Below are 27,276 nucleotides of genomic sequence, written 5' to 3'. Positions count from 1 at the left end.
ATTTAGTTACAATACACTGAGTTACATTTAGTTACATTTATTAGTTACATTAAGGAGTAGTTACATTTAGTTACATTACACTGAGTTACATTTAGTTACATTTATTAGTTACATTAAGGAGTAGTTACATTTAGTTACATTACACTGAGTTACATTTAGTTACATTTATTAGTTACATTAAGGAGTAGTTACATTTAGTTACAATACACTGAGTTACATTTAGTTACATTTATTAGTTACATTAAGGAGTAGTTACATTTAGTTACAATACACTGAGTTACATTAGTTACATTATTAGTTACATTTATTAGTTTATTAGTTAGGTCCTCTACCAGACCCCTGGTAGTCTGAGGGTTCTGTCAGTATCTTAGCTGTTCCTAGGACTGCGCTCTTCTGGACTGAGGCTTCAGATGTTGTTCCAGGAATCTGCTGGAGCCACTCTTCCAGTTTGGGGGTCACTGCCCCAAGTGCTCCTACTACCACGGGGACCACATTAACCTTAACCTTCCACATCTGTTCCAGCTGTTCTTTCAACCCTTGATATTTCTCAATCTTTTCATGTTCCTTCTTCCTGATGTTGGCGTCAGCTGGAATCTCCACATCTATCACCACTGCTCTCTTCTGCTCTTTGTCCATCACCACAATGTCCGGTTTGTTAGCCAGTAGCTGTTTGTTGGTCTGGAAGCTGAAGTCCCACAGGATCTTAGCCTTGCCGTTCTCAACCACCTTTGGTGGTATGTCCCATTGGGATTTGGGTACTTCTAGTCCATACCGGGTACAGATGTTCCTGTACACTATCACAGCTACTTGGTTGTGCCTTTCCATGTATGCTGAGCTGGCGAGCATCTTACACCCTGCTACCACATGCTGGACTGACTCTGGGGCTTCTTTACATAGCCTGCACCTTGGGTCAGATCTACTGTGGTAGATATTGGCCTCTATTACCCTTGTACTTAGGGCCTGTTCTTGTGCTGCCATGATCAGTGCCTCTGTGCTGTCTGTCAGTCCAGCTTTATTCAGCCATTGGTAGGTCTTCTTGATATCAGCCACTTCCTCTATCTGACGGTGGTACATGCCGTGTAGGGGCTTGTCCCTCCATGTCGTCTCCTCCTCTTCCTCTTCCTCCTCAGGTTTCTGCTGTCTAAGACATTCACTGAGCAGTTCATCTGTTGGGGCCATCTTCCTGATGTACTCTTGGATTTTTGATGTCTTCTATCCTGCCCTCTGGTAGGTCAACTCCTTCAGTTCTGATCATCTTGCCTCTTCTTGATACCATCCGGCCACATTTGTCTAATCCGAATGACATCCCTATGTCGTCGCTGTAGATCCTGGTGGTGTGGATCAGTGAGTCGATTTCTCGCTCATTCCTGGCATACAGCTTGATGTCATCCATGTAGAGGAGATGGCTGATTGTTGTCCCCCTTCGGTATCCGTAGCCACTGAGGGGGTTCAGGCCTATGCAGAACAGCAGTGGTGATAGTGCATCCCCTTGGTATATGCCGCACTTGATGTTAACTTGGGCAATTGGCTTGGGGTTATTCTCCAGGGTTGTCTTCCACTTCACCATTGAGTATATACATATATATATATATATATATATATATATATATATATATATATATATATATACACACACACACACACACACACACACACACACACACACACACATATATATATATATATATATATCAGAATCAGAATCAGAATCAGAATCAGCTTTATTGGCCATCGTTTGTAAAAAGCAGACGAGGAATTTGTTTCCGGCAGGTGGTGTCTCAAACTGTTCATTCATAAGTTAACTATTCTAAATACTTAAATATTATAAATAACTATACTAAATACAAAATACAAAATGTAGGAAGCAAAAAGCAGTAGGTGGGGGGGGGACACGATATGCAGGTGCTGAGTGCATGTTGCAGGGGTTTGGAGACAAATAGTTAACCTTTATTGTTGAAGTGTCTTATGGCTTCGGGGAAGAAACTGTTTTTGAGTCTGTTTGTTTTTGAGAGGAGGGCTCTGTAGCGCCTCCCAGAGGGTAGCCTTTTGAATAGTCGGTGTCCAGGGTGTGTTGGGTCTGAGATGATCTTCCCTGCCCGACTCCTAATTCTTGAGGAGTACAGCTTTTGGAGGGAGGGCAGGGAGGTCCCAGTGATCTTCTCAGCAGACCTGATTGTCCTTTGTAGTCGTGTCCTGTCCCTTTGGGTGGCAGCACCGAACCAGACTGTGATGGAGGAACACAGAACCGATTCAATGACTGCCGTGTAGAACAGGACCAACAGCTCCTGTGGCAGACCGTGCTTCCTTAGCTGCCTGAGAAAGTACATCCTCTGCTGGGCCTTCTTGAGGATGCAGCTGATGTGGAGAGACCACTTCAGGTCCCTGGAAACAGTGGTCCCCAGGAACTTGAAGCTCTCCACAGAGTCCACAGGGCTGTTTGCAATGGTGAGGGGGAGCAGAGGGGAGGGTAACTTCCTAAAGTCCACTGTCATCTCCACAGTCTTGAGCGTGTTCAGCTCCAGGCTGTTGCGACTACACCAGTCCACCAGCTGTCTCACCTCCTGTCGGTATGCAGACTCATCCCCGTCCTGGATGAGTCCAATGACAGTTGTGTCATCTGCAAACTTCAGGAGTTTGACGGCTGGGTGCGTGGATGTGCAGTCGTTGGTGTAGATGGAGAAGAGCAGCGGAGAGAGGACGCAACCCTGGGGGGCACCGGTGCTGACTGTCCGAGTGTCTGAGGTGATCGCCCCCAGCCTCACCTGCTGTGTCCTGTCTGTCAGGAAGCTGGTGATCCACTGACACATGACAGAGGGGACTGTGAGCTGGTGAAGTTTGGAGGAGAGCAGCTCAGGGATGATGGTGTTGAACGCCGAGCTGAAGTCAACGAACAGGATCCGTGCATATGTCCCTGGGTGGTCGAGATGATCCAGGATGAAATGCAGTCCCATGCTGACTGCATCATCCACTGACCTGTTTGCCCGATAGGCAAACTGCAGGGGGTCCAGCAGGGGTCCTGTGATGTCCCTCAGGTGGCTCAACACGAGGCGTTCAAGGGACTTCATGACCACAGATGTCAGAGCGACAGGCCGGAAGTCATTTAGTCCTGTGGTGGAGGGTTTCTTGGGGACCGGGATGATGGTGGAGCGCTTGAAGCAGGAGGGTACCTCACACAGTTGGAGGGATCTGTTGAAGATCTGTGTGAAGACTGGAGCCAGCTGGTCCGCACAGACCTTGAGGCAGGAGGGGGAGACACCGTCAGGGCCTGGCGCCTTCCTGATCTTTTGTCTGTGGAACTGCTGACTCACCTCCTGGACGGTCACACTGAGGGGGGTTGGGGGTGGTGTGGGCCGGGGGTGTGAAGGGGATGGGATTGTGGAGGGGAGGGGGGTTGGAGGTGGGGCAGGCAGGGGGTTTGAAGGGGGTGGGGTGCAGACAGTGTTTGTTGAGGGGAGTGGAGGTGTGAATGGCGGTGTGATATGGGCTGTAGATAGTGGAATGGGGGTGGTGGGTGTGAAGGCCTTTTCAAACCTACAATAGAATCTGTTGAGGTCGTCAGCCAGGTTCTTGTTGGCCTCAGCAGGGGGGGACGGGCGTCTGTAGCCGGTGATGTCCTGCAGACCTCTCCACACCGACGAGGGGTTGGTGGCTGAAAGGTTTCCTCTCAGCTTATCAGAGTAACTCTTCTTAGCTACTCTGATCTCCTTAGTCAGTGTGTTCCTGGTCTGCCGGTACAGAGCCCTATCCCCAGATCTGTAGGCCTCCTCCTTAGCCAAGCGCAGTTGTCTCAGCTTGGCTGTGAACCATGGCTTGTTGTTGCTGTATGTGCGGAAGGTCTTGGTTGGCACACACAGGTCCTCACAGAAGCTAATGTAGGCTGTCACAGTGTCCGTGTAATCATCCAGGTTGTCCGTAGCAGCTTCAAAAACACTCCAATCGGTGCAGTCAAAGCATTCCTGCAGTTCCTGCTTTGCCTCGTTGGTCCACTTCTTCACCGTTTTCACCACAGGCCGAGATGTTCTCAGTCTCTGCCTGTAGGCTGGGATGAGGTGGACGAGGCAGTGATCAGAGTTTCCCAGAGCTGCGCGGGGGACCGAGCGATAAGCGTCCCTAGTTACCGTGTAGCAGTGATCCAGTGTGTTGTTGTCCCTCGTCGGACAGGTCACATGCTGCCTGTATTTAGGGAGCTCGTTGTTTAGTTCCGCTCTGTTGAAGTCCCCCAGGATGATTAAAAATGAGTCCGGGTGTTTCCTTTCAATGTCCGTGATTTGTTCCGCTAATGTATGGAGTGCAGCATCCACATTAGCTTGCGGTGGAATGTAAACACCGACGAACACGAAAGAGGAGAACTCCCGCGGAGAATAAAAGGGCTTGCAATTGATGCAGAATGTCTCAATGTTCGGTCCACAGAACCTGCTGAGCACTGTGACATCCTTACACCAACCTTCGTTGATGTAGAAATATATTCCACCACCCTTGGTTTTCCCCGACCGCTCCTTGACGCGGTCCGCTCTGTGAAGTTGGAAGTCCGGCAGATGCAGAGCGCCGTCGGGGATCGATTCACTGAGCCAAGTTTCAGTGAAACACAGGGCAGCGGAACGTGCAAAGTCCATATTTTTCCCGCAGAGGAGGTGCAGCTCGTCCAGTTTATTGGGTAGTGAGCGGAGGTTAGCCAGATGTATTGATGGCAGCGGGGTCCTGAATCCCTGCTGGCGGAGTCTCACCAGCGCGCCAGCTCTCTTACCCCGACGTCTGCGTGGCCGCAGCCCATAAAGGGCCGCAGCTCCGCCGATCAAGATCTCCGCAAACCTGCTCGGATCTGACGCAAACTGCGGAATAAAATTACCGGGTAAGAACTGTCTGATGGCCAGCAGTTCCTCAGAGGAGTAGGTGATGGGATAGCACTCAGAAAAAGACGCGAAGGTCGACAAAAAACACAAAATAAAGTAGAACAAGAGAGAGCTCCGTGCCGAGGCGTCCATCCGCGGCGCCATCGTGCATTCATCATCATCATCATCATATATATATATATACACACACACACACACACACAGCGTACTTCTACTAACGAATGTTTCTACTTACGGAATTTTCTACCTACGAAACACCTCAAAAGGAAAATATTGCCTCTAGTTGCAAAAGAAGTTTTGAGCTCCTAAAGGTAAAAACACAGTATGGGCTGAATGGGCTGATACTCACAGCTCCCACAGGTTCCTGAACGCAACATTCTCATAGCTGCTCTGCCATTGGCTATTACCTAGTATCTTCCTGTCATCCCACGTTTGACCTTTGACACTGAAAGTAGAGAGACCGACCTATACTGAAGCAGCACAGCTGCTGGGGGGTCACAACTGGAGGTCCGGGTGAACCGAGCATCAGAAACAGCGCTTTGCATACGGACCCCTCAGTGTGTGGTGAAGAAGGGAAGAAGACCCCCAGGGCCGATAGAGGCTGACCCCATGTCACGAACATCTGCGTGAGTGTGTGTGTGTGTGTGTGTGTGTGTGTGTGTGTGTGTGTGTGTGTGTGTTTGTGTGAGTGGGAGTGTTTGGAGATGGCCTACAAGCTGCAGCTCTGCCCCCAAAGGTCCGGCAGTGTGTGTGTGTTTACAGCTGTGTGTGTGTTTACAGCTGTGTGTACATTATGAGGTGTGTATGGGTAAGTTTCACAAAGGTTTAATAAACCCTGAGTTAATCCTGTGACTCTGGATTGACTTACCCTGAGCCTGTAAACCAGGATTCCACAGTGGAACCCACTTTTTGATGCACATGTATATAACCCCTATAAACCACAAAATTGGGACGTTGCACAAAACACACAAGAGAGCTCACAATTGATCTTAAACAGTTTCATGACAGCTAGATAAGGACTGGGTAAAGTGATTCTTCCCTCGTACTCTCTCTTCTATACACAGTAATCCCTCGTATATACGTGCTTCAAGATGCTCGACTTCATTACATCGCAGATTTTCAGTAGGTAGTCACGCGATACCGTACGTGTTCCGTGAGTCTTGACACTCCAAGACTCACAGAACGCAGCGCACTTCTGTGTATTAAAGAAACACTTAAACGTGTTTTAAACAGTCTATCAGAGTGTTTTAAAGGTAACACAGATAGAAGGTGGTCTAATATCAGTATGGGGGGGGGGGTTCGTAAACATTTAAATTACCGTAAATAGTAAAATAAAGTTTGTCGCTATTGTCGCTATGTTTTTTGCGGGTGGTCCTGGAACGCATTAACAGTGAGTAACGAGGGATTACTGTATTGCCTCCTTTTCCAAATGGATCCTGTCTTTCCTTTAGTAAGGGGGTTCAAACATAATGTACATACATCTTCAGTATGCTTCTTCTTCTGTTCGGGTAGCGATTACCAGATGTATTGATGGCGTATTGATGACACGTCCACCGACATCAAACGTGTTGTTTTGGACGGATCACGGAGAACTTTTCAGTTCAAATTGAGGAGTTCTCGGATATTAGCGGAGCTCAACTCTTGGCTAAAGTGTGTTTTGTGGATGGAAGCACCCTCAGAGAAAACTTCCTATTTCGGAAAACATATTGACAATTGGCGTGTCCTCTGAGAGGTAGGTTGTGAGTTCTAAAACGATTGATTCTCTTCCAACAGAAAACAAATGATTTGATTGGCCCGTGATGACTCTGCATGCTTCCGAACGGCGGTTCGTTATGCCTCTGAAGCCGCTTACAGGCGAGCAGGAAGTGACTCGGCTCTGCACCGTCGCGCTGATGCTCTGGGCGGCGTCCACGCAGCACACCATCTGATTGGTGATTAAACACCCACTGGAACTCTGGGAAACGGATCCAGCTCCACGCTGATGTCTTTTTAACCATGTGCTTCAGTGTCAGAGCAATGTATGCTGGGAAAGCAGCGTGAGCTGAACGGACGCATGAAATCACACGACACATTAAAATTAGAGCGAGGCTGTTGTGATTCGTCACAGACGGATGAGTTGTTGGATGTGCTGGCCGCATCCAATGGGTCACATGATGAAGAGACAGCGCCGGTTGGGTTTTATAAGAAGAATTCAGGAATGAATGCTGCTGTGGTCAAATGGATATGTGAAGCTTTTTTATCTGCAGTATACTGGTTCCACTGGTGTTCTCTGTATGGTTCCACTGGTGTTCTCTGTTTGGTTCCACTTGTGTTCTCTGTACTGGTTCCACTGGTGTTCTCTGTTTGGTTCCACTTGTGTTCTCTGTACTGGATCCACTGGTGTTCTCTGTTTGGTTCCACTGGTGTTCTCTGTACTGGTTCCACTGGTGTTCTCTGTTTGGTTCCACTTGTGTTCTCTGTACTGGTTCCACTGGTGTTCTCTGTTTGGTTCCACTGGTGTTCTCTGTTTGGTTCCACTGGTGTTCTCTGTATGGTTCCACTGGTGTTCTCTGTATGGTTCCACTGGTGTTCTCTGTATGGTTCCACTGGTGTTCTCTGTACTGGTTCCACTGGTGTTCTCTGTATGGTTCCACTGGTGTTCTCTGTTTGGTTCCACTGGTGTTCTCTGTTTGGTTCCACTGGTGTTCTCTGTACTGGTTCCACTGGTGTTCTCTGTTTGGTTCCACTGGTGTTCTCTGTATGGTTCCGCTGGTGTTCTCCGTCATCCTTTTTGCTGCTATGTTGAATAAATTTCCTTTACAAGAATAAATGAAGCATCATTATATCTAATTAATCTGTTGTAACATTAAAATTTTGTGTTTGTTTTTCCACCTTTGAAATGTTTGTCTGGAACTTTCCTAACTTTGTTCCATCCCCAGTGTTTTTAATGGAACCTATGAATCTTCTTCAAGTAGATTAAAGACTTGAGGTTTTTATGTGCAAAAGTTAAATGTGCTGCTAAATAGACGAGAGAACGTTTTCCTTCTGATGTCGTGACTCTTTGTGCCTCCAGGCTTTATGATTAACTGAGCTGAACCTGCTACAGGATCACATGAACAAACATAAAAATGGTTTGAATCCCATCTGACCCAATCTGCCTCTCAGCAAGTTAAACACCCTCGTCACCAAAACATTGGTCTGAGTTGAGTTGACGGCAGACGTAGAACCGGTTAGTGTCCCGGCTGGACTGGTGTCACTGGAACGCTCCACAGCTGATGACGTCACGCCAAAGGAACATGACATGGAAGGCTAACACAAACAGCTACAACCGATATATAATCAGGAGACTGCTTTATAAAGCTGACGTGGTCTTTTCCTGGAAACGACGGATTTTGAAGTGTGAAAGGTCATGGGAAGGTATTTCTCCCAGGATGAGGTCACGCAGAATCTTGCCAATGATTGGTCCAAATTTGAAGCCGTGACCTAGAAGAGAAGGAACAAGTCGTCACAAAAACATCAGTGATCAGCGTCCTGCTGAGAGCTATTTATGTAGCTCGCTAGCTGCTGATTAGTATGTAGCTTCTGTCTGAGTCCTGGTTCAAGCCTCGCATGAGAGATCACACACGTGTGAACAGGTGCATGAACACAGAAACGTCATGTGTGTGTCTGAGGTCAAAAGGGGTGAATCTTAAGTCAGCAGGACTGGAGGATGGCGACACACACGCACACGCACACGCACACACACACACACACACACACACACACACACACACACACACACACGTCCTGGAGCGCCTGCAGAGCCAAACTGGCTTTGATGTCAGTAAAGCTTTGCTCTGACAGTTTGACTGGATGAATTTTCATCTGGTCAGAGATGAGGACAGAAAACCTCAATAGATGGCCAAGCCCGCCCACCGGGGGACGATGTAGCCATGGCAACGCCCTAGTACTGGCTTTAAAGCACTTGTCGGGCTTTGATGACAAATGCATTTGAAGAGGGGGAGGGGTGTAAGCACATTCTATGGTCAGTAGTAAAGCCCTCAATAGAACATTAGAACAGTCAGACAGGTGAGGGTTACAGTCAGACAGGTGAGGGTTACAGTCAGACAGGTGAGGGTTACAGTCAGACAGGTAACGGTTACAGTTAGACAGGTGAGGGTTACAGTCAGACAGGTAAAGGTTACAGTCAGACAGGTGAAGGTTACAGTGAGACGGGGGGGCTACAGTCAGACAGGTGAGGGTTACAGTTAGACAGGTGACGGTTACAGTCAGACAGGTAACGGTTACAGTCAGACAGGTGAGGGTTACAGTCAGACAGGTAAAGGTTACAGTCAGACAGGTGAAGGTTACAGTGAGACGGGGGGGCTACAGTCAGACAGGTGAGGGTTACAGTTAGACAGGTGAGGGTTACAGTGAGACGGGGGGGGCTACAGTCAGACAGGTCAGGGCTACAGTTAGACAGGTGACGGTTACAGTCAGACAGGTAACGGTTACAGTGAGACGGGGGGGCTACAGTCAGACAGGTGAGGGTTACAGTTAGACAGGTGAGGGTTACAGTGAGACGGGGGGGGCTACAGTCAGACAGGTCAGGGCTACAGTTAGACAGGTGACGGTTACAGTCAGACAGGTAACGGTTACAGACAGACAGGTAACGGTTACAGTCAGACAGGTAACGGTTACAGTCAGACAGGTGAGGGTTACAGTCAGACAGGTAAGGGTTACAGTCAGACAGGTGAGGGCTACAGTGAGACGGGGGGGCTACAGTCAGACAGGTGAGGGCTACAGTGGAGCTGAACCGACCTCCTGGCCGCCGCCGCTACATTAACAAGAGAACACACAGATGGACAGGAAACAGAAGACCTGAGTCCAGCAGCTCTGTTCTCTGTGACCTTAGCCATAGTGGGGCATACACTGCTCTGAACCATGTCCACCTGGCCGGTCTGTGTGTGTGGGACTGTGGGCGTGGTCATGCCCACCTGGCTGGAGCACCAGCCCGTTCTGGCCCCGAATACTGCCATCTCCAACTGTACTGCAACCACTCCTCCTGTACGCTAGTGGACCGACCAGTTACAGCCGATCACGACTGGCTGGTGAGTACTTCACCTTGTGTTTTAGGGTCCTGGTTGTTAGTAGACCTGTTCCAACTCTGTTCAGGAGCCTCACCTCCTACAATGTCACAGCAAGACTCCAACAGGGACCCACAGCTGAAATCGGAGCCATTTTGGAAACAGGGTTTTCATAAAATCCACCAACAGACCAGGAACACTTTAGAACAATGAGGAAATCCTCAGGGAATCTCATGTATTAGGATTTCAATGAACCCAAATGTTTGAGAGACGTTATTTAACTGTTCAAATAAAATAAATGGCTAAATTTCCCCAAAGACCAAAAGACACACCTCTGTTACTTGGGAGATTTCTTCATGGGTATTTAGGAAACAGCATTGCTCCATTTTGGAGTGATTTGATTTGTGAAAAAGTATTTTGCCGCTGCTCTGGAAATAAAAACAAAGACATGAAGTTCGGATTTCTCCTGCTGCTGCCCGGCGAATAGGAAGCCGCTGGTGAGTGTCCCAGGTGAGGAAGGTGAGGACCAGCCTGCTGCTCTTCTTCATCAGCACACACCTGGAGAACCAGGCACCAACGGATATATTTGTCTTCAGTGTTTTCTATTGGATTCCATCAGCTTCACAACACCGTTCCATACCTTCATCTTCATCTTGTCTTTTAATAAATGATGTGAAGACAAGAATGCTTTATAACAAATTCTCCCAACAAATGGAGAGCCACCAACATTTACACATTTTTGGATGGATGAACTGAAAAGTTGATGAAGATGATGGGGGACACCATCCTCCCTGTGGGACACCTTCCTTTTCTGAGCAGGTCTGTCATGGTAGAGCAGATCTCTCCTGGTAGGACGATTGAAGGTCCAGCTTGTGTGTGCAGAAACTTGTATGTTTTGTCCTTGGGATCAGGAACGTTTTCTCAGTAGCACATTTTATGAATGATGCTTGGGTTGTATCTCCAGGATAGTTTTTTTACCTGAATCCTCTGTTTTTATTTTGGTTGTAATCTTCCAGTAACTGTTCCGATATTATAGTGTTTATACTGTGGAACCAGGATCTGATCCTCGAACTATTTTGCGTCGTACCTGAGAATCCAGCTCCGATGACAATGTTGCCATGGTCTGGGTGGTAGTCCAGCACAAAATGAGCATCTGGTGTCATCTGCAAAAAAAAAGAGCAACACACAAAAACACAGTGACAAAATTACAGGTCCCATCTTTAAAGGTCCCATATTAGGCTTTTTTAAAAAAATTAATGTCATTCAGCTGCCCGACGTCCAGCTACACTGTATTTGAAATGACTTGCCCCAAACTGATCTGTGGTCCTCAATGTCTTTGATTGAATATTGATGAAATCAGTTCTGCCCCGAAACGCTCTGTGTTACTGGGCGTACCTCTGAGCCCTCTCTCTATAGACACCTTCCTCCCCTTTGCTAACAAGTCACATGGGTGATAATGGATGATTGGATCTCTTATACATTAGTGATCATCTTGTTGGATGTCCTGATGATCTTCACACACGTCTCTGCTGTATTTGTTTGGATCAGAACCAGCCTGTTGTGTTGACACAGACCGTGTACATGCAGCTCTCCACCACCACCGGTTCTGGGACCAGGCCAGGAAAGCAGCGGGCAATGTAGGTCTTGAGGATGTCAATGTCGGACCGGTCCATCTGCAGGTCTCTCTGGTCTGGATCTGTGTCTTTACCTGCATGGAAGCAGATCTGCACACAAATGGAAAACGTCATGTCCCACCCTCAACTGGGTCACGAGACACGTCAGATGTTGCTCCCAAGCAACAGAACCAACAAGAAACTAACGTTGGTGTGACGTTAGGAGTACGCCACTAATAAAGTTGGTACAAAACGGATTCACCTTTATTATTACATTTAGAATAAATCAGATTTTTTGCTGATCATATAGTTTTATTTTTGTTGGATTTATCCACCACACCTTAGAGGGCCGGTCCATGAACATATTGTCTGATGTTAAAGGTTGAGGACCGCTGGTCAGGAACACGTCATCTGTCATGTCAGAGCTGGAATACCCCGGTGGTGGTTAAACCATCTGGGCTATTGCTGAACCCCAAAATCAAACGTTTAAACGCCCAGTTCAGAACGAAACAGACCAGAAGTGAAGTACTACCTGTTCTAAGAGGTTACCTTTGGAACTATCATTAAGCACTACTGCAGAGCAGATAGTCATACGTTCATTTCCATCTACTCATTCATGCTTCTTTGTTCTTCATGTCTCACTCTGGTTGGTCAGAAAAGGCAAACAAAAGCAAGGAGAAAGAAAAATGAATAACCTGTCTTTGTCCACAAAAATCATCCCTTCATCAGACACACACTGCTGCAGTGTGTGAACATTATACTGAAATAACAACAAAGAATAAATTATCATTATTCAGTGGACTAAATATTTGAAAGTTCTACTTCTTTTGCTGGAGGACGTTGGGCGGTCCTTGACGGAGATGTACCTTCATCAGGCCTGGGTACTCATTGGATGGGAAGCCGTAGATGAGAACTTTGGTCTCCTGGCATTCAGTCAGTGAGAAGCAGGGGAAAGGGTTCTTCAGATGGTATGTTCCTGGGACCTTCTCCTTCCAGTAGCACACATTCAACTTCACCACCTGCAGCAGCAAACCGAGGAAAATTAGTAGTTTCAGCCAAAGTTCCTGCATTCTGCTTTGTCAGAAAACATTTCAAAAAATGCATTTTGGTGCATTTAGGATGAGACCCACTCCCATTAGCTAAGCAGTGCATAAGCTCACACTTATCTGTTCCAGCAGCATCTCATTTGAGGTCAGTGGCCCAAATTCTTTGTTAGAATTTTCATTATTATGATCAAATAACATGAAGTCCTGTAGAAAACATTTATTGATGTGGAAACAAAGCAAACATGCTTCTTGTCTTTCCGCCGTTTGTACTGAAGACAGCTTTAGACCATCTGGGTGTTCTCCTCACCAGCGTCGTGGGGTTTTTTCCCCCCAACACTTCTTGTCTATTTGTCTTTGTCCCTACTGTCTCATGTAAACCTAGACCTGGTACAGGCCAAAAGTTTGGACACCTTCTCATTCAATGTGTTTTCTTCATTTTCATGACTATTTACATTGTAGATTCTCATTGAAGGCATCAAAACTATGAATAAACAAACACATGTTGAGTTATTTACGTAACAAAGAAGGGTGAAATAACTGAAAACATGTTTTGTATTCTAGTTTCTTCAAAATAGCCACCCTTTGCTCTGATTACGGCCTTATACACTCTTGACATTCTGTTGATGAGCTTTAAGAGGTCGTCACCTGAAATAGTTCTCCAACAGTCTTGAAGGACTTCCCAGAGGTGTTTGGCACTTTGTCTTCACTCTTTGGTCCAGCTCACCACCCACCATCTAAATTAGGTTCAGGTGACTGTGGAGGCCAGGTCATCAGCCGCAGCTCTCCATCACTCTCCTTCTTGGTCAAATAATCTTCACACAGTCTGGAGGTGTGTTTGGGGTCATTGTCCTGCTGGAAAATAAATGATGGTCCACCTAAAAACAATCCATATGGGATGGCATGTCGGTGTGGGATGCTGTGGTCGCCCTACTGGTTCAATGTCCCCTCTGTTTTGAATAAATCCCCAAGAGTATCACCAGCAAACCCCCCCACACCATCACACCTCTTCTTACATTCTACACAGTGGGAACCAGGCATGGGGGATCCATCCGTTCACCTTTTCTGAATCTATCAACGACACGGCGGTTGGAACCATAGATCTCAACTTTGGACTCATCAGACCAAAGCACAGATTTGCACTGGTCTAATGTCCATTCCTTGTGTTTCTTGGACAAAACAATTCTTTTCTGCTTGTTAACTCTCCTCAGCAGTGGTTTCCTAGCAGCTACTGTATTTGACCATGAAAGCCTGATCCACATGGTCTCCCCTTAACAGTTGTTCTAGAGATGTGCTGCTCTGTGACATTCATCTGGTCTCTGATCTGCGCTGCTGTTAACTTGTGATTTCTGAGGCTGGTGACTCAGATGAACTTCTCCTCAGAAGCAGGGGTGACCTTGGTCTCCCTTTCCTGGCTCGGTCCTCATGTGTGCCAGTTTTGTTGTAGTGCTTGATGATTTTTGCGACTTCGACTGGGGACACATTTAAAGTTTTTGCAATTTTTCCAGACTGACTGACCTTCAGTTCAGTTATTTCACCATTTTTTGTTAAGTATATAACTCCACATATGTTCATTTATAGTTTTGATGTCTTCAGTGAGAATCTGCAATATAAATAGTCGTGAAAAAGAAAACGCATTCAATGAGAAGGTGTGTCTATTTTTACTAACTCTTCCCTGTCCTCAAAGGTTCTGAGGTTCACCCCTCATCCATCCATCCATCCATCCATCCATCCATCCATCCATCCATCCATCCATCCATCCATCCATCCATCCATCTACAGGCCTTGAAATTGTTTTTTTTTCTTGGTAGCACTGGTGCTTCCAAATTTAGAAGTCAGTAGCACCAGCGAAGACTTCAGGAGCACCTACCCAAAAGCAGGGCGTACAGACAATATATGTAACATGGCATGTGTTTTATTCACAAACCGTCTACACTTTTGTGAACATGTTAGTACCATTAGTTGGGTCTCCTGCCTCTCAGTCCCTCTCATCCACCTTTTCACTGAAGGCCCAGCAACAAAGTTCTCCTCAGGAGGACCCTCTACACCAGAGGTGTTCACTTAAAAGTCACGGAGGTCTGGTTATAAATATTTCCTCTTCTGAACCCAAGTCCAGTTTGTGTCTTATAGCCGGCCCCTATATCCACATTATCATCTATTATCAATTTTCAATGCAGGATCTGTTTAAGTGAGTGCACAGCTAGCTCTGTGACCTCACCATTAATAAAAGTAGAGCAAATACATTTCAAGCCTTTTTGTTAGATTCCAGAACACACAAACCTCAGAATTAAAAATAAAATGCAAAAAGAAAAGAAAAAAAATTAAAGACATCCCAGCCTGAAGAACTGAAGGACGACACTTCAAGTAAAAAAACATGAACATGTTCAGAAAGCAGGAATAAAAACTGTCTCTTTCAGGGAAAAATGCAAACAGAGCTTTCTTCATGAGAGAAAGGGGCGTGTGGCCTGCCTGTTTACCGTGGGTCAGAGAGGACTGCAATTTCATCTGTGCTGTATGTCGTGCATAGATGGTACACCTGACAATAAGGCTGACTTTGATGTGGCCTGCCAGCAATTTACTTGCACACAAGTAACCTTGTACACAAAGTGTGCCTGTGTTACTTGTGCTACGTGTTCAGACTATATCAGGTCAAATGGTTTTGAACTGCCTGATGGAGGAATAAACATAAATTCGGTCCACTCATTGTTAATCAGCGGTTTTCCTCGTTCACCTCCTTCGTTTGGAGCTCTGCTGTCTCCCTTCCTCTGTGCTCCTGTAGCGGTAAACTCACAGCGGCATCGAGCTGTCTCACTTCCTGGTAGGCTGACAGCCAGGGTAGACAAACGATCTGATTGGCTGAGCTGAGTGGATCTATTACCGTCTTAACTGGAGGAGCAGCGCCCGCCGTCTGTAGCCGCGACCTGCAAGTAAAAATGCGCCAAGAAAATCTACTCTGGTGAATTTATCATGGAGTGGTCACGGGTCCAGACTGAACCATCACAGGGTCTGGATCCGGACTGCGGTCCACCATTTGGTGACCCCTGCTCAATGGAGAGAGAGATAGAGCGACAGAGAAGAGGAAAAAAAGGCGCACCAGATTTTTTTCTCCAGTCGCACCGCTGCTCCCACATATATTTAATAGTCGCTCTGATAAAAATTTTGGCGCAATATATATATATATATATATATATATATATATATATATATATATATATATATATATATATATATATATATATATATATATCTTCATGTGAATTACTGTGAATTCCACACTTATTAAGCACACCTGTCTCTGAGCCGCAGGCGTCGAGGTGTTATAACATGAGATATATAGTGTGTCATTGAAATCAAATGATTTCTGTTTGCTACACAAATCCTTATGCATTATCTCACAACACAAGATGTTTATTTATATCTGCTTTGAACCTCATTAAGTGCATCTTTTTTTTTTTTTGTAATTGTAAAGCATTGACGGCACATCTGTCATTAGCAATATCCGTCAGAGACGTTCTTTGAGATGCTCTGGAATCTGAGCGACTGGTTCAGTTTTGATGATGGTAGCAGAAGAGACCAGGAGCCACCAGGGGGTTCCTGTCCATGTCAATGTCTCCTATGTTTTTAACCTAGCACTCCTTAGAGATTGCGCTCTGTGCTAGCTGACCGTTCATTCTACATTTATTGTCCCACTGATAAATACTGTACTGGAAGTCCTACGCCAGTGGTGTGAATTAAGCTTTAATGAAATGTTCACATGGTTATACAGACAGCGCCGATCTGATGGGGGCAGTAATATGGACACATTGCTCCAAAGCTCTCCACCTAATGAACCTAACCCCTGACTGGACACACTCTCATTTTTAGAGACCATAAAAACTTCACCTGAGGTGCAACGGCGAGCCGGCGAGCATGTGTGAACTTTAGTGACAACATGAGTACCTTTAGTGGCAGCTGCAGCCCAGTGTGAGCCAGCACCCTATTGGCCCAGGGTCCGGCGGTGATCACCACGCCCTTGGCTCGATAGACACCAGAAGGCGTCGACACCGTCACCACTGGGCCCGGCTTGATGTCCGTTACCGGCTCGTTGTCTCTGATGACCCCGCCCAACTTCACAAACTGCCCCTGGGAAACGAGGAGACATGACGGGTTAGTGATCCGTCAGCAGCCTTGTGATGTCAGTCTCCGACCAGTCACAGAGTCTCGTCCCAGTTCAGCTGAACCTTAGATCACCCTTGTTCACTGGTTTTATGTAGACTTTATTAACCTGTTGGGAAGACCTCCTAAGGTCTGAGGAAATTAGAAGAACCACAGCATGGATCAGCCACCTCCAGAACAACCATTAAAGCAAAGCAACCAACCAACCAACCAACCCAAACAACCCCCCAACCAACCAACAAACTAACCGACTGACCAATTGACTGACCACCAACCAACCACTAAACCAACAAACAACCAAACAAACAAAGGAACAAAGGGACAAAGGGACAGAAAAACAAATAAAAGTGGACTGGTTATACTGGAAGAGAGGTGTGGTGGACTGGTTGTACTGGGAGAGGGGGATGAAGTGTACTAGTATACTGGGGCAGGGGAGTGTAGTGGTTATACTGGGACAGGGGTGTGTGGCGGACTGGTTGTTGGTTATACTGGTTATTCTGGTGATCATGTGCAGTGAGGAGAGTGTAGAGTTGCAGTGACACAACAGGTTGCTGCTGTTGCTGACATTTCACAGACTGACATTCAGACAGATGAGTACGCCTGCGTTGCCTAGTAACCCAGCATGTGTGTGCATGTTGCACTGGGAGCAGGAATGAACCACACACATTTATTCCACTCCTTATTGATTTCTGCACCATGTCCACAGTTCATTTATTTAAATGATGGTTGTTTGGGCCTCCTTGTATGAGACAATAGAGACGGAGACTGTGATGGACACTGGACTGGACACTGGACTGGACACTGGACTGGACACTGGACTGGACACTGGACTGGACACTGGACTGGACACTGGACTGGACACTGGACTGGACTGGACACTGGACTGATGTTTCCAGCTGTCAGTGTACCATGGCAGACATGACTCAGCAGAACAAAAAGTAAATAACGTCACGTCAAACTTGTGTTTGACTCAGTGGTATCCAACAACATGTTGTGTTTTCTGTGGCTTCTTCTGAGGTTTGAGATGTTAAGAAGCTTCATTTAATAGCAACACTTCACGCTAGCTTTTTGATAACTGCTGGCTTGAACCCGGGTTTTGAACCCAGGCTGATCACAAGCCTGGTTCTCACCGTCTTCTCTCTGCTTTGAGAATAAATACATTCATTTACCAGGCTAACAAAAAACCCACTACTGGGACATAAATACTCAGATGAGAAATAAAATCTGAATATTGATTTTTTCCAAAAGTTACTCATGTAGATTCTGGAAAAAACAAACAAACTGATAACAATGCAAATGTGGTCTCAATTTCTCAGGTCAGGTTTTGATATTCAGGGTCACCTAAACTTCTTGAGATTCATGTTCTTAGTAAAAGATTATCTGATGTTGCAGCAGTTTTTATTTGCTTGTTTTCACTTTCATTAACCATCTGTCAGCTTGTGATGCACAGACTTGTTCAACAGGCAGCAGTGATTAATTCTATAATAAAGTCTTGTGATTCTAAACGAAGGTTAAAAAAACGATTTGTGAATTTGACCGCAGGTGAACACCTGCCACGCCCAAACTTGTGACAACACAGAGGATAAAACATCTGTGCCACCTGACAGAAGAATGAAGCACCGCATGAGGACTGCTGGAAGAAGGGATGGAGACAGAGAGGATGAAGGTCAGGAAGAGGAAGAGAGGAAGAAGAGGGGTCAGTCAACACAGAGGAGGAAAAGAATGGGGAATGGTGAAGACATGTAACCAAGCAGAAGAACACTACTGGACCGGAGTCCTGAAACCTGCATGAGTGCATGAAGTGGAGCAGGACTTTCTCTTCACCATGAAAAGACATTTGCTTGACATGTAAGTATCAGAACAGCCAAACAGTGTGGAAAGGGTTAATGGAGGACGTAGGTGAGGGGGTGGGGGTCAGTCAACACACACACACACACACACTGTTCACACACCAGCAAACACTACGAGGTTCTGTGTGGTTGAGGGTTAGATGTCACAGACAGATGTAACGTTGGACAGTGTGGACGTGTCTATGTCCTGATCACAGGTGGCCCCTTTTACCTGCATCTCAACACCTGACATAAACATTCTCGAGACCCCGCCCTGACATGGACATGTTCCTATCACAGAGGTCCACATCACATCCAAACAGGCCACTGGCAGCTGGTGTCTCTTCATGCCACCGTACCTGGACAGTCTTCAGGGTCCGGTCAGCGTACAGAAGTCCTCCGTCTACGTCCAGCAGTGCTGCGTCTCCTTCACTCAGGTTGACATGAGGGGCGTACTGGCTGAAGTTCTCTTTGGTCAGAAGCACCATGGGAGCCTTGTTCCTCTGCAGGGTGCTCTTTATCATCTGGTAGCTCTGACTGTCCTCCGGGCCCATCACCAGGTGACCCGTTTGTCTGTGAAAGTCAGACCTTCTCATTAGCAAAGGGTCAAACCTTACCGAGGACTCACAGTTCATGAGACCTGGTCTCCACATTTGTCCTGAATGATCCAAGTTCAGTGTGAGTCCACCTGAGGTCACGTTGGACATCAACATTCAAAGAGGGTCTAATGAGTCGGTAGTCATGTAGACGTACCGGCAAGAGGAACCACACCAAAAGACAAGATGGACTACACCTGTCTGCTTTGCTGGTGGGTCCTCAGGAATAACAGGGTCCAACTAGCCAACAGTCAATGACGCCAGAGGACAGCATCACTAAGGACAATAGAAACCACGAGCACAGGTGAAACATTAGTTGGTCAAAATAAGAACAAGAAGAGGAAGTGTTTTCGTGCTTCACCGTGGCGTTTACACTGTGGCTGTGTCCAACAATGGATTATTAACATTCTAATTATAACACAGCCTCCACACATCTATAGGTACAAGGGAACCCCCCACCATCCCTCTTCTCCCCAGTCCCTTCCTGCTCCTCCAAACCTACTGACTCCCTCTGTATAGCAGTGGAGCAGTCCCCCTCAGCCTCCTCTCCCCCGAGCACTCCTCCTCCCCCATCCCACCACCTATCCTACCTCCCTCAAACCCACCTCCACCTATCCTAGCTCCCCCCTCTCCTCCCTCCCCCACTCTCTCACCTGTAAACCCTCCTCTCTGTCACAGACACCCTCCCTCCAACCCCCAGCTCCCACCACCATCACAGCCTCCTCCCATCTTCACGGCGGACCAGGTGAGAGGAGAACTGAGGAAGCTTCGGCCCCGAAAAGCAGCAGGACCAGAAGAGGTGAGCCCCCATCTACTCAAGACCTGCGCTGCTGAGCTCGGGGAACCGCTACAACGGGTCTTCAACCTAAGCCTGCGTCTCAGGAAGGTGCCCACCCTCTGGAAGACGTCGTGCATCGTTCCAGTTCCCAAAAAGAACCGGCCCACCGGCTGAACGACTTCCGACCGGTGGCGCTCACATCGCATCTGATGAAGACTCTGGAGCAGCTGTTCCTCAATCTCCTCAGGCCTCAGGTGCAACATGCCGAGGACTCTTTACAGTTTGCCTACCAGGAAAAGGTTGATGTGGAAGATGCCATCCTCCACATGCTACACCGAGCCCACTCGCATCTGGACTGGGAAAGCGGCACTGTGAGGATCCTTTCTTTAATGTCAGGTTTTTTAATATGTGTGTTGACTTCTTTCTAAGATGGCAAAGTGATCAAGTGATCAGGTTTCCTTGATGAGGCTCAGAATGGCTTATTGACATAACAATAGGGGCCATCCAAAGGTAGTCAGGAAGTCATGAATGCAATCATGACTGTCTGAGCAGCGTGGCTCTATCTAGTGGACGGATTGTGCAACTACAGCCGCTGCAGTTTAACAAATAAATTGTATTTTTATTGTGTGCGCCTTATAATCCGGTGCGCCTTATATGTTAAATAAATTATAAAACAAACAAATTATTGAGGGTGTGCCTTATAGTCCAGTGCGCCTTATAGTGCAGAAAATACTGTAATCTCTACTATATTTTACCATTGGAAAATATTATAAGGAAACATAATATTAATTTTCATTGTTATGCTGATGATACTCAATTATATTTATCAATTAAAACAAATGAATCTGATCAGCTAATTAAATTGGAAACCTATCTCAGGGATATTAAATCCTGGATGCTTCACAATTTCTTAATGTTAAACAGTAACAAAACTGAAGTTATTATTATTGGGCTGAAGCAACTTAGAGCTGATTTCTCTGACATTGCAATTCACTTAAATGACATTGCATGGTCCTGGTACTGGTCCTGGTCAGAACACAGGCGGCAGCATTCTGGATTAGTTGAAGAGTCTTCAGCGACTTTTTGGGGCAGCCTGAGAAAAGTGCGTTACAGTAATCTAGTCTGGAAGTGATGGAAGCGTGGATTAATTTCTCTGCATCACTCCGTTTTAAAATATGTCTGATTTTAACAATGTTTGAGATGGAAAAAGGCCGTTCTAGAAACCTGCTTAATGTGTGTGTTAAACCAGAGATCCTGATCAAAGATGACACCAAGGTTCCTCGCAGTGGTTTTGGCCTCAAACGTGATGCCATCCAAGGTTATTACATCACTGGGCACTACATCCCTAACAGTTTTTGGGCCGAGCACAACAACCTCAGTTTTATCAGAATTGAGATGCAAAAAGTTATTCGTCATCCAATCTTTAATCTCTTTGATACACGCCTGTAATTTGCACAACTGATTGACTTCATCAGGTTTAATCCAGAGATATAATTGCGTATCATCGGCATAACAATGGAAGTTGATGGAGTGTTTCCTTATCAAATTATCCAGAGGAAGCATGTACAAGATAAACAGTATTGGACCAAGAACCGAGCCTTGAGGAACTCCATAACTAACTGTAGTGGACTGGGAGGAGTTGTTATTAACGTGAACAAACTGGGAACGGTCAGTTAAATAGGACTTAAACCACATCAGTGCTGATCCCTTAATACCAATTGTTTGGTCCAGTCGTGACAGAAGAATACCAACAACCAGAGGAGCCTGAGATGCCTGACCAGCCAGAGGCTGAGCCCCCCCAACATGCAGGATCAACAGACTGAAGAACTCCTTCATCCCCCGAGCCATTAAACTGCTCAACTCCTCTCTGGGGGAGATGAAGAAGAAGAAAGTCCACACGAGAGCTGAGGGACGACACAAACAACACAGCAAAAACAACACAAACACTATAGACATTTCACTCTACCCATACGTAACTAGGCCTGTTTATTATTTTTATTTCTATGTCTATTTCTGATTTTCTATTTATGTATTCTTGATGGGTTATTTATTAATCTTTCTATTTGGTGTACTACTTTCTATGTGCTGGTGCTTTCTGTGCGCTTTTACTCACTGTGCTGTGTGCGAAGGAGAAATTAATTTCCCTGATGGAACCCCCTTAAGGGATCAATAAAGTTATACTCTACTCTCTCTGATTAGTGAAGGTGTGAACTGAATGGCACGTGACACTGAAGTTGCATCTGCAGGTCTTCTATGCTCTTAGTTTACGGTTTAACAAGAAGACAGACTGGTTTCAGTCGGCACACAGAACTAAAGCAAACATTGACGTTCACAACAGGGTTGTTCCCAAATTGTGGAGGATGGTAGTGGTTGGATGTTCTCTTCTGTTCGACCCATATTCGTGAAAATGGTGCTGTCAACTGATCATGTGGTCCCACACTGAGAGACACTTCCTTGATTTGCTATAAAGTTGCTAAGATTTTCTTTATAGAAAAGGGTTTGCAAAAAGAACAGAACAAGTATAGAAGACTTTGCCTTGTCAATAAAAGTTTGAGGATATTAGATGGTCGGTACTGAGCCAAGAGCGTGTTGGAACTATGGAGGCTTTTGCCTCCATTATAATTCAATCAATCAATCAATCAATCAATCAATCAATCAATCAATCAATCAATCAATCAATCAATCAATCAATCAATCAATCAATCAGCTTTTATTCATAAAGCATATAATCACATCAGCCTACATTTTGAGGCGCTTTTACAGGCAGAGAAACCCAACAGGAGCCACCATTCATAATAAACGTTGCATTCAAGCAGATGCAAGTGAGAAACTTGTTGGCTTCACACATTGCTGGAGTTGAGGATGGAGCGACACCTTCAGCTGGAGTTTTCAGAAACAGACCAGAACTTTTGCATGACAATAAAAGTATTCTATATGGTGAAGTCCAATGAGCTGTGTAAGGATGGCATAGACAAGAACGTGGACCTGAACAAGGCTAAAATGGGCTATGAGACCATCACCAGGCAGCTGGTTGAGACAGACCATAGTACAAACCTCCCTCAGTCTAGGGTTCCAGCCAGGTCTTGTCTCGTAGGATTCCAATGATGATGAGAAAGATGGAGGATCAACCCAGAACTATGCAGGAGGAGCTTGTTAATGATCTCAAGGTGATTGGGACCACAGTCAACAAGCCGAATGGTGACCCACGACACTATAATGGACTGAAGCACCAGCAACACCCCCCTGATGAAGAAACCCCACGTACAGGTCCATTTGAAGTTTGTCAAAGAACCTGAATGACTCAGAAAAGGACTGGGAGAAACTGCAGTGCTGAGTCAACTTGCCTCACCAAGTTTGGAGGAGGGGGAATACTGACTAACACCCCCAGTATGTCGTCATGGAAGCATGGACACATTGAGCTGTGAGGGTTTTTCTCTGCTCGGGGGAAAAAACAACGCTGCATGGAAGGGATGACAGATGGGGCTGTACGGTCAAATCCAGGGTGAGAACCTCTTTCCCTTCCAGCATGACAACAACTAAAAGCAAATGGCCAAGGCAGCGAAGGCTCCAGGAGAAACACATCGAGGTCCTGAATCTGCCCAGATGTCAGCCTTGGAACTTGGTTTGGAGAGGATCTGCAGGGAGGCGAGAGCCAAATCCCTCCTGAGACGTGCAAACCTGGTGTCTGACAACAAGACACATCTCTGGCTTTTAGGACCAACTCAGTTGCGTTTTGGTCAAATACTTTATTCACTCACTAAAATTTAAATCACTTGATGATTATTTTGCAAAATATTTCTTTCAGTTAAGATAGCAGACAGTTCATTTCTTTGTCAATGAATCAAGTCAGCAGGGGATCAAATCGTTGTTGACACCTCACCACAGTGGACCCTCGTTTACCACGGGAGTTACGGCCTAAAAATAACACACAATAGGTGAAATCCAAAAGTAGCTCAATTTTTTACGATTATGATTTTTTAGGCTGTAAAACCCCTCAGTACACATTTTACACTCTTTTCCCTGACAGGCACTTTTCTCTCTTGTTTAAACACGCAAGACAAAGAACAGTGCACTGCAATAAAAAAACAACAACGCAATAGCGAGGGAAATTTTTTTCAGCTGCTGGCTTCAGAAATAATTCTGGTCTGATGAAGCCCAAATACATTCAGTGTACGAACCTGGACCATGTATGACATTGTGGAAGGGCAATAATCCATCATTAAAATAAGTCAAATTGCATTCTGTGTGTTAGAAATAACACCCATTTGGTATTTATGGGGAAACAGTGAATAGACAGATAGAGAGAGATCCTGACATTTCTCTGATGTCAGCAGTCAAACAGCTGAAGGCTTCAGACATTCATCAGAATATTTAATGAGTGTGTCTCCCTCAAGTGTTTACTGACGGGAAGAGGGACCACGTGAGAGTCTGCGAGATCACAAACACGATGTCTCATGAACTATCATCAACTCCTACCCAGAGACATAAGCAACGGAGGGGTGTTACTGGGCAGTCTGCTGCTGAGAACAGAGAGCTGCCGGAGGTAAAGTCAGTAGAAGTGCTAGAAGGTTGCTCACAGTTTACTCCCACTGTCACATTCTAAGCACACAGAGCCCCCCCCCCAACTGTCTCAATGAGATTCAGTGGTTTAGAGAGATGAAAAAAGGTCCTATTGCACATTTAAAGGCGTAGAAAGTGTCAATATCTGATTCAGCGACGCCAGAGGCGAAGAGGAAATTGTGCGTTTATGGCTTCCTCAGATTGTGTTTCTGCTTCGGTGCCTGCGACGCAGCTCAACTGTGCTCCTGCAAAGCTCTTGTGTGGTGCTTTATGGGATGTCACGGTGTTGTTGCTGATGATGTACCTGTACAGCTCTACCCCCGTCTCTTTTTCTAGCTGAGCCCACAGCTGGTAGCACTCCTCCATCATGTGGCAGTAGAAGTTCTGCTCGTAGGCCTTGCGTATGATGCGGGTCTGGCCATGGGAGCTTCCTCTGGTGTGAGGCAGGACGAACTGGAGGAGATGAAGACATCGGTCAGCGGGGGTCCAATGTCGCGTCGTCAGATAGACATAAAAAACCAAGCAAGACGACAACGAAGCCATATAGTTTTGTTGATGTTGGCGTTGTTTTTAAAAACATTTTAATTTTTGTGTTAATGAGATGAAGCGATATAACTTGCATGTTAGAGAAAAGGTGATTATTTAACAGTTTATCACAGACAAAGGAATCTCTTTCATTTGTTGACATTGAGAGAAAGCAGACGATTGTTTCAGATGAATTCATTTAATAGTTTTGTTTTGCAGTTCGTCACTTCAGAAATGTTGTCTTTTGAGAGAAACGATGAAAGAAATCTTTTTCAGTTATAATTTGTATGTAACTTTGTTAACTAATTCAAGTTAAAATCTGTTCAGGTTTGACCTGGAAAAGTTGACTGAGTGTCAGAATGACACTGTTGGACAAACGAAAAGTACAAACGGCCAAAAGATGAGTTAATACCAGACTGTAGAGGACAGTCACGCGTCCCTGACACTGTCCGGTAGGGTGGTCCAAGACGACCGACGTTCATAAGCGTCTATAAGAACTCGAGTCAGAAGGGTTCACATTCTGATCTGTATGATCAGAACCTCGTGAAAACACAGATTATAGTATGTGTGTCTTATTATCAATCATTAAAACCTAGTGGCCAAAAGTTTTTGGACGCCCAAGCACTTTAACAATGCAGCACATGTCCACTTCTGTGAGACGTCTTTCCACCAGAGTAGGTTTCTGTCACAAGTCCAGTGTCCGTGCTAGCATTTTCAGGAGCTGCCATGTTAGCCGTTATGTTTTACACGACTGAAAGAAGACAAATTGATTATTGATGATTATTGATGACCCATATCAGTTATTACTGTTTAAAAAAAACAAATTAAAGAATACTTCATTCATGTTTGGATGCTGCTGCAGACTTCCTGTGTGTTGTGTTAGATTCTGGGTGTCAGTCCCCGTAGGGTAGGGTAGGGTAGGGTAGGGTTCTTCTGGTAGGGTGACATTCCTGTCCTGTATGTTACATAATCAATATAAATCACTCGGTTTCTGTCAACGTTCACTTCCTGTCTGCATGTTTCCTGGTGTTTTCTGCTGGATCATGATTCCAGTTCTGGCTCAGGAGGGGCTAAAGTCTGACGGTCCAGGGTTTGCTTTCACCCACACACACACACACACACACACACACACGCACACACATACTTTGTCCATCATTTATTAGTTTACTGCTGCAGACCAACACACGGGCAGTCTTGAGGGGGGTCAACGGTTTGTGACCCTGCTGACTCATGACAAGAGGGTCCAAAGTTTAATCTCACCTGAGGAAGTACGGAGTCTGAATGGCGTCTCTGACTTGTACCACTAAAAACCTCCAGCAGACTGCATGTGTGACATTTGTTGTTATCTTTGAGATGAACAAGAACCGTCCAAAGCCCCCCCCCCCACTTTAACCTCTGCCCTCACAGGAACTGTGTTCTTACATGTTCAGAATCTTATAAACCTACATATGAATGTTTTCGATCATCTCTGAAGCTGGTTCAGTGACAGGTTCATAATTCTGCTGGAAGCCAGCTGCAGCCTGCAAACGGTAGCAGGTGGTTCAACAGAACCCCCCAGGACTGAAGGGAGAGGGGGTTTTTGTCAGTGGGTTCTCACTGAATCGGTCCTGTCTCAGGGACCCATCCATGTCTCAGACCCCTGCTGGGCCACCCCTCCAAGGGTCACCCCTGCTGGGGCCACCCCTGCTGGGCCCTGGTGCTGTGGACCTACCTGCTCCAGGAGAAGGGTGGTCTTGCCGCTCTTGGCCAGCTGGTAGGCTGTGAAGGAACCCTGGACCCCGGCCCCGATCACGATGCAGTCGAACTCGGCCCGGGTCGACATCCTGCAGGAGTGCAGCACACAGCCACCACTCTGACAAGTTTACTGCACTCCTCTAAGTAGCACTCCTATTTACAGAGGCAGTGAGCTTTAAGCCCTCAGTGCTGTCTGCTAGGACATCCACAAGGCTGCTTGATATACTTATACTGCCTATGTGAGTAACTGTTTGACATCAGATTCATGTACTGCGATTGGAAGGATTGCTGAATGCTGTTAAATAATCCTGTCCCGAATCGATTGCGATAAACAGAATATAAATACCTGCCAGACCAAACTGGGGACATATTTTTCACAGGTAGAGGATGGTGTCAGAGATGGGGCCTCACAGGAGGAGGGCCGGTTGTAACCCTGGGCTACAATCAGCTGTACTATAAAAACACAAAGGTCTCAGCTGCTGAAGCAAAGCCTTAACGTGTTTCTCGGACTCGAAGAACTGATTCCAACACCGTAACCTCACTGTCAC

At 46.0% G+C, this 27,276-nt stretch overlaps 1 protein-coding gene across 1 annotated transcript; it reads right to left on the bottom strand.

Moving 5' to 3' along the window:
• Positions 1-8,163: 8,163 nt before the first annotated feature.
• pipox (pipecolic acid oxidase) lies at positions 8,164-26,853 on the bottom strand. The gene is made up of 8 exons (XM_068318317.1): positions 26,706-26,853; positions 24,774-24,922; positions 18,895-19,108; positions 16,491-16,673; positions 12,375-12,527; positions 11,470-11,619; positions 10,983-11,058; positions 8,164-8,312 (listed from the first exon to the last, which is right to left on the bottom strand). The coding sequence occupies exons 1-8, from the start codon at positions 26,814-26,816 to the stop codon at positions 8,182-8,184; spliced, it is 1,167 nt and encodes a 388-aa protein (XP_068174418.1). The 5' UTR covers positions 26,817-26,853; the 3' UTR covers positions 8,164-8,181.
• Positions 26,854-27,276: the final 423 nt, after the last annotated feature.

This window comes from Antennarius striatus, chromosome 6, assembly GCF_040054535.1.
Source record: "Antennarius striatus isolate MH-2024 chromosome 6, ASM4005453v1, whole genome shotgun sequence".
Classification (NCBI taxonomy): Eukaryota; Metazoa; Chordata; class Actinopteri; order Lophiiformes; family Antennariidae; genus Antennarius; species Antennarius striatus.
The sequence above is the reverse complement of the archived record's forward strand: the minus strand, read 5'-3'. Positions and strand labels throughout refer to the sequence as shown.